This window comes from Chelon labrosus (assembly GCF_963514085.1).
Source record: "Chelon labrosus genome assembly, chromosome: 19".
In the NCBI taxonomy this organism is placed as follows: Eukaryota; Metazoa; Chordata; class Actinopteri; order Mugiliformes; family Mugilidae; genus Chelon; species Chelon labrosus.
The window spans coordinates 2,206,612-2,215,024 of record NC_140352.1 but is presented as its reverse complement, the minus strand read 5'-3'; the positions used below and the strand labels follow the sequence as shown (position 1 = coordinate 2,215,024).

The window sequence follows — 8,413 nt, the reverse complement described above, 5'->3', positions numbered from 1 at the left end:
AGTGGCTTTAAGACAACGCGGCCACGGCCTGACCTAAAATTATAGGGCCGCAGATGCATAGTCTAAACATCCGAAGCAACTCGATAGCTCAGTGGAGAAAGACAGTCATATCATAATACAGGCATGTAGGCCTTTATTGAGTGAGTCATTCTTTCCGACAGAACACATTTTCCATACCCACATTAGAAAAAAAAAAAAGAATAAGATCTATGAAAACAACGGACATCACTGAGATGAGGATGACGGCCAGTTGGGTCGTCAACAGCAGGTGGGACGGGGCAGGAGGTCTGCAGCATTAGATGCATCATTAGTGATTAAAGGTGGATCTGAGGAGGAAACAGGAGCTGATTATGGCTCCTGGGGGGGGGGGGGGGTCGGAAGGGGGTGAAGGGGGGCGGGGGGGGGGTCACTTTTATCTAAATTTGAGGGTAATATGAACTTTTTCAGACCTAAACCACATTTCACGCACTTCTTCTCCAGCCATATGTTTGTTATAAACGCATCGCGTGGAGACATTAAACGCTTTAAAAGGTTTCGTTTCTGCTCATGTGTCAGGTTTTAACTCTTCTACTTTTATATTTTCACCGACCAGTTGGTGTCAGAGTCTTCTCTGTTAACACACACACACACACACACACACACACACAAGTAGAAAGGAAAGAAAGACACAAAAAGCTACTCACTGTAGCTGATTGGCCGGGCGCGCAGCCGAGGGCGGGTCCGCGCCGGTGCGTAATGTTTAAAACGCTCCGGGGAAACTCACTGCGAAGCACATTACCCGACACCGGTCCTCCGCAGACATGAGGGGAGTCTCGCACTTCACCTTGTTAAAGTCAAAGAAAATAATATAATAACATAAACCAAGCGCCTCTGGACAACAGCAGCAGCAGCAGCAGCAGCTGAGGATAAAAAAACAAAACAACAACTAAAAACTAAAAACAAACCCCTGGATTATTTTCCTCCAAGCTGATTTCAACCGGTCCACAAATGAGCAACAGGTAGAGGAAACTCTTCTTTTACACAACTCTTCTGCTTTTTCTCTGACGCTCATGTGATGCTTTTATATTTTGGCCGCTCTTCTTCTCCGTGACGCGCGGACTTCCTGGCTTTTACGCACAGCTCCGTGTGTCAGATGACCCGCCAAAAAGTTTCTCTTTATCCGGTTCAGATTTTAACACGATGACCAGACTTTCTAAAAAGAAAAAAAGAAAAAAAAGGGAGAAAAAGCGTGTGTGTGTGTGTGTGTGGAGGGATGAGGGGTGTGTGTTGTGTTGTGTTGTGTGAGTGGATGATTGCATCAGAAGTCAGCTCCTTGTTTCCCCTCCGCACCTGTTAACATTTGTCGCTGGCATTTGGTGCATTCTGAGGGCAGCTCTGTCTCCTTCCACATAAAGTCTCCTTAGTAACACCAGGCAAAAGACACAGGAGTCTACTAATAATATCATTACAACTCATTAGTTTTGCTTCATTAATTTAGAAAGTTGTCTTTTTTTTATGCAGATAATCTAAAACTCATTTAGTTTCAAATGAACCTTTAGACTTTCTTGCATGAATTAGGAAAAAAATGAATAAAAGCTGCTGCAGCGTTTCCTGAACTCTTCTCTCTAGTGGTGCAGCTTGCTCTGTAATCAGGGTTAAATGCAAATGGTTCGGGTTTTCCCAACTTTACACAACTTCTAAACACATTGCACGTGAAATGACAAAGTCCTGCAGACGAATTGCATCAGCCGACATCAACGCTCTGCATGTGTGAAACTACACGGTGACTCATATCCACAGGCCGTTGTGTTTTCAAGTGTGGAGAGCTTTCTAGTTTTTCGCCACGAGCCCCGTCCCCGTCTTTAACCCTCAAAGCACAACAGCAGAACGCCGTGGGTCTGCAGCAGGTTGCTAGGACAGCCAAAACTAATGAGAGGTGTTCTGGATGTGCAGGGAGAAGCCTCCCGGGGCGGCCATTATTGCGAGCAGGAGACGAAGTCCCCCGGGGGCCCTGTGAGAGTCAACAAGCTTTGCATCTCTTCTGTGCATCCAACACTTTCCCCTGAAGGTTCTTTAACCGATTAAGACACATGACATCTTCTGTGACCTGTGTTTGTTCTGCACAGATAAAAGCTGACACAAACATCACAGACTCAGAAAACTCAATAAGGTCTTTGTCATCTTGCAGCTAAAATATTTAATTAAGTTTCTGTGATTTTCCTGCATCTTCAAAACTGCCTTTTCACTCTTTGCTGTGTATTATTTAAAAAGACGACAGCGGGGGAAAATGATCTGCACGTCTAATCTTTCTCAGTGTAAACTGTTTACATAATCCATCGGTAGGACAGAACCGGCTACGCATGAGATCCCATAGAAACGCTGCAACGGGCAATCCGTCGAGGAGCGATCAGGTCGGCGCGGCGCGGCCAAGAAAAACAAGTCGATGGGACCTGAGTGTAATTACTGCGCGGCCTCTCTCAGTGAAGGTTGAAATGTTAGCGCGGGGTTAAATATCACTGTTGTTGTTTGTCATAACTGGATGAAATATTGTTGGCACGGGGACACGGGCTCCTCTGACTCAGGGGTAGAAAGTTCTTGGAGGTTTTTCTCAGGCTGCACGCATGTCTGACTTTACAGCGAGAAAGTCATCGGTTCTGACAAGATATTTTATGTTGAGGCGATAAATCATTTTGGATTTACGTTCTAGTTTCTCTAACAGACATTTTCTGTCTCTGTTTTCTTCCGAGCAGATGACGTTGATGAGGTCCAGTCGCCCGATGAAAGAGGAGTGACCGCTTCATCCTCCTCTTGTTTCACTCCATCTAGGGGCCAGCGAGGCCCGCCTCGTTTTGTCACCATTTCCTCTCCGAGCTGGTCCCCAGAAGTGTTTCAAAACTGTTTCTCCAACGCTTCTTCCAGAAACTCAGACTGTTTTCCAAAGCAGAAGCAGCACAGCCCTCCCAGACTGAGGTGATGGGAAGCGTGCGAGCCAGCCGCTACAGCATTGTGTCATCAGAGGAGGACGGCATGAAGCTCGCCACCATGGCAGTGCCCAACGGCTACGGCAGCGGCAAAGGCAAAGTGCACACGAGGCACCAGCCGCAGAGCAGGTTCGTGAAGAAGGACGGCCACTGCAACGTGCAGTTCATCAACGTGAGCGAGAAGGGTCAGCGGTACCTGGCCGACATCTTCACCACGTGCGTGGACATCCGCTGGAGGTGGATGTTCCTCATCTTCTGCCTGGCCTTCCTCCTCTCGTGGCTGTTCTTCGGCTGCATCTTCTGGCTGGTGGCCATCTTTCACGGGGACTTGGAAAGCACCAGCCAGAAGTGCGTCTCCAACGTGAGCAGCTTCACCGCCGCCTTCCTGTTCTCCATCGAGACTCAAACTACCATCGGCTACGGCTACAGATACGTGACGGACGAGTGCCCGGTAGCCGTCTTCATGGTGGTTTTCCAGAGCATCATAGGCTGCATCATCGACGCCTTCATCATCGGCGCCGTCATGGCCAAAATGGCAAAACCCAAGAAAAGGAACGAGACTCTGATTTTCAGCCACAACGCCACGGTGGCCATGAGGGACAACAAGCTCTGCCTGATGTGGCGCGTGGGCAATTTGAGGAAGAGCCACCTGGTGGAGGCGCACGTTCGGGCTCAGCTTCTCAAATCCAGAACGACGGCTGAGGGGGAGTACATCCCCCTAGACCAGATGGACATAGACGTGGGCTTTGACAGCGGCGTCGACCGCATCTTCCTGGTCTCCCCGATCACCATCGTCCACGAGATCGACGAGGACAGCCCCTTCTACGACATGAGCAAGCAGGACCTGGAGAGCTCCGACTTTGAGATCGTGGTCATCCTGGAGGGGATGGTGGAGGCGACGGCGATGACCACGCAGTGCCGCAGCTCCTACGTCGCCGGCGAGGTCCTGTGGGGCCACCGCTTCGAGCCCGTGCTCTTCGAGGAGAAGAACTACTACAAGGTGGACTACTCCCGCTTCCACAAGACGTACGAGGTGCCGAGCACTCCCCTGTGCAGCGCTCGGGACCTCGCAGAGAAAAAGTACATCCTCTCCAACTCCAACTCCTTCTGCTACGAGAACGAGATGGCGCTGGAGAACAAGGAGGACACGGACGAGGGGAATGGGGGCAGCGTGGGGCCCGACGGCACGCAGACGGACAACATCTCAGAGACCGAACACAGCCAGGCGACGGTGCCCCTCGAGCCCCGGCCTCTGAGACGAGAGTCCGAGATATGACTGTCCACGCCTCGCACGAGAGCGTTTCTAAAAACAAAAACCACCTCTCTGCTCGGGAAGGCTCGAGACGCCGAGCCCGGGCCTCGGACAGAGGACAAGCCGAACGGTACTGCTGCTGCTGCGGCGGCAAGAGTCTGTCTGAACTCTGACCGCACACAGCACGACAAAACACAGCACTATGAAGCATGTGCATATTGCAGAATGAATTCTCCACAAAGTCCCTCGTGAATGTGTGCTCAGTGTCTGGTGACTGCAAAGACGAAGTAGGTCGTCGCCGTCACGATGACTTTAAACCTGCAGGCATGTCTCCGTCTCTCTGTCCAGCAAGAATCTTTCTTTTTTTTTTAATGCTGCTAGAAAATAGTGGAAGTTACACAAAAGAAAAAACAAAAAAAAACAAAGAAGCCTGTTTAACTTTGAGCAGAGCACCACAGAGTAAAGGAAGCGGATGTCTGGAACAAAGAAGGTACAAGTATTTGTTCATGAGCTGGCCTCATCGCAGACACGTCTGACAGTGAAAGTTTCTTTATGCAATAAACAGTTCTCTGCAGTAGTTCATCTAACAGACTGGTCAGAGCTGGACAGACTGATAGAAACATGCCTGCCCCTCAGATCAGAGCAGGGTCAGACGGAAAAGCCTTTAATTTAAACTGAGACCTGAGGAGGGAAATCTGAATGTTCTTAAAAAAAAAAGTGCTGCTACGATGTCGCTTCTTCTTCTTCTTCTTCTTCTTCTTCTTTTTACAGTTGATAAAAAAATGCCAAAGAGTATTATTATTATTATTATTATCATGTGTTTCCTTAAATAAAATAAAAACAACTCCTGATTAGATTTGGTACAGAGGAGTAGAGCGTCTAGGGAGTTTTAATACGGTTTGTTTTTCCAGAACGTGTGTACAGTTTTAATTTTTATGTTTTAAATTTTTTTTTTTCTCTCGAGCCACTTCATCAAAACCTTCATCTTGGACAATCAAACACACGAGGACGTATAAATTAATAAGTTAACGACATGTTCTGTAGTGTTTGCTGAACTAAAAACAATTAAAGGGCCAATGATGTCCAGACGGCTCCCGTCTGAGGCGTCGTCTCGAATCAAAGAGTTGATTTGTTTTATTAAAAATACGACTCGTGCTGCCGTCGTCGTTATCAACACTACTTGAGTTTTCATTCTCTCTCACTTTACTTGAGAATGTAAGACTTGAAGAAAGACAGAAAGACAGAAAGCCTCGTTCAAAGCCAGACGTACTGTAACCGCGGCCCGTGAAGGTGTACTGCACATCAGTTTAAATTTATATCCTTTTATTATTATTGTGTTTTTGTTTGTTTTTTGTTAAAAGAGACGGAAGCCGCTCGGCTCCATAGAAACTACACGTGTAAATACCTCCCTCCCTGCTGCAGTTATTTTGTATCAGTCTTCCAAATGTACTGCAAAACCACAGAATGTACAGAGTTTTTGTGTTTTTTGTATTAATATTATTATTGTTATTATTGTACATGATATTATATTGTTCTTTTTTCAATAAAATGTCCGTGGACAATCAGAACCCCGGCCCGCGTCGCTTCAAGATCATTTCTAGCAGTCGATCGGATTAGATGAGACGTGGCCAGTTTATTAGGTACACTAGTGAATGCATTCTGATATAACGTCATGACTTGGGGCGGTGATACGTATTGTAGAACAAGCTGTAATGAAAATCTGCTCAAACTTATTTTACAATTTCTGTTCAAATTTCACTATTGTTTTGGACAGTGACTGTATATTTCATGTTATGTTTCTTAATCTGGTGCGACCTCAGATTATCAACTTCAGACTAAACAAAAACATATTAAAGGTTAAACTGTGGTACTGATTCTATAGGGTTAATGTCACAGACTGGCCAGTTTATTAGGTACACTGGTGAACGCATTCAAATATAACGTCATGACTTAGGGAGGTGATACGTATTGTAGAACAAGCTGTAATGTCTCTCTCACTCACTGGGAGCAAAGAAAGGTACTCTACTATTCAGGAAATACAATTTAAATGTACACTCAGTGGCCAGTTTATTAGGTACACTAGTAGAATGCATTCTAATATAACAGTCCTGCACTAAATCTTATCTTCATGAAGGTTCTGGTTTCTACTGTGTTTTTGTTTGTTTTAATTTAATCCACAGACTCCTTCCTACAAATTGATCCTCCAGTTGAACCATCTCCTGAAGGAGGATTTAAAGCAGGACTGTTCTACTAGAATACGTTCATTTTCACTAGCGTACCTAATGTTTTGGACAGTGACTGTATATTTCATGTTATGCCTCTCAATCTGGTGCGACCTCAGATGATCAACTTCAGACTAAACAAAAACATATTAAAGGTTAAGCTGTGGTACTGATTTTATAGGGTTAATGTCAGATTGATGCAGACTAAACACTCACTGGCCAGTTTATTAGGTACACTGGTGAACGCATTCTAGTATAACGTCATGACCAGGGCAGGAATTTCACGAGGGCCACGGCCTTGTGCCCTTGATGCCCCGCCCGCTCTGCACTAGTCTGCCTCTTTCCTGTTAACACAGCTTTGACGCCTGCGTCTTTTGAGAAAAAAAAAAGCGTGTTTTGATGACGTTCATCATCAGTGGTGGGTTTGATTCGAGCCTGGCATGAACCGCTCAGACGGGCTATAATGACAGTTTGACACCAATCTATCTAGACTTCATCAACCCCCACCCCACCCACCGCACTAACGTTTAGCTATGTGGCTAATGCGTGGTTAGCGTTAGCCTAAAATGCGGCTCAGGAAAGGATGGACTGCACTGTTTTGCTGTTAAACTTCCTTATTTGTTTTGAATAAACGATATAGACGAACCTAAAATACGTTTTGCCGAAGGGGTCGTTTTCTTTTTTCCGGCTAGTTAAACATTAGGGCTACTGCCATAGCTTCTGCTAGCTGACCGTTGGCGTTTTTTTTCTGCTGGCCTGGCAATTGCAGATATATCGCGCTTCAATCCAAAAATAGCGTTTAAAAAGGCAACTGTGGACTTGTAGAGTTGTTTTTTTTTTTTTTGAGAAGAAGTTTCACAACTCATCCGAGTAGCTTCTTTAGTTCTAAGGGACTGGTGGGAAGTCTGAGGTTTAGGAACTTATACTGAAACTATTGTTTGTGTAAACGACCATAAACCGGCTCAGTTTGAATGTTGTCTTTACAAACATACAGACTCTATTTTTAAGGATCTTAAAGAGTTATTTTTATTGATTACATTATGATACTGACTACTCACAGTTTGTGTTACACTGTAAATCCTTGTTTTTACATGAACATAAATTAAAAAACTGCATTGAAATGTCTTCTACAAAGCAGTAGATGTAGGGGAGACACTTGAGATCTGACACCAGAATATTGTCATCAGGATCAGTTTTAATAGAATTACAGTAGCCATATTACCTAATAATACAAACATGTTCATTTCCAGTCATTTGTGCTATGTGCGTGTATGTTTCAGCTGCTGTTGGCGTAACTGACTAATATCTGGGGCCACAGACCAGGAAATAGACTGGACCATCAAAAGATGGTTCCATCTCTCTCCAGGTAGAGATGGTGGCAGACTGAAGAGGATGAAGAGAAAGCAGGAAATGGACAGCACCATATCTTAAACTCGTGCTGAGAGTAGGGAGAATCCAGTTTATCCAGTTTATGGACATTTGTAAAATCATAAATGTACAGTTTTTAAATATGTTAAATGTGCAGGTGTGTGCACTGTGTTGACATGACTAAAAAAAATAAACATTTGCTTATAATACTGTACTTGTTTTTTTAATATATATATTTATATATATCTGAATAAATATGGCACATAAATGAAGTGGCTGAGTTAAGGCTGACATCAGGAACCACTTCTGAAAATAGTTTGGCCCACCTTAGGGCCAGATTAGGGCCAGCTCTGGTTGCAGCTCTGGTTGCAGTTTGGCTGAGTGGTGGCCCTTATGTGGCACACATGTTGGATGCCGGATGTGGGCCACATAAGGGCCGCAGTTCATTCATGCATGTGGGCCAAGTGCAAGTGGGTTGTGTGGGCCACCACTGGGCCAGACCAGTTTTGCTATGGGGGGAGATTTTATCTCAGTGGGTTTTTTCTGGTTAAATAAAAAATGAAGACAGGTAGGCTAACACCGGTGGCTGGCTACGTTACCGTTTACAGTCA

General features: G+C 45.2%; 1 protein-coding gene across 1 annotated transcript; it reads left to right on the top strand.

The window, feature by feature from the left end:
- The first annotated feature begins 790 nt into the window (after nucleotides 1-790).
- kcnj2a (potassium inwardly rectifying channel subfamily J member 2a) lies at nucleotides 791-5,736 on the top strand. Its single transcript, XM_084567845.1, has 2 exons — nucleotides 791-998; nucleotides 2,730-5,736. The coding sequence occupies exon 2, from the start codon at nucleotides 2,953-2,955 to the stop codon at nucleotides 4,234-4,236; it is 1,284 nt and encodes a 427-aa protein (XP_084423971.1). The 5' UTR covers nucleotides 791-998; nucleotides 2,730-2,952; the 3' UTR covers nucleotides 4,237-5,736.
- The last annotated feature ends 2,677 nt before the right edge of the window (nucleotides 5,737-8,413 follow it).

Excerpts from the sequence above, each read along its gene's own strand:
- kcnj2a (XM_084567845.1), top strand. The coding sequence starts at position 2,953 with ATGGGAAGCGTGCGAGCCAGCCGCTACAGCATTGTGTCATCAGAGGAG.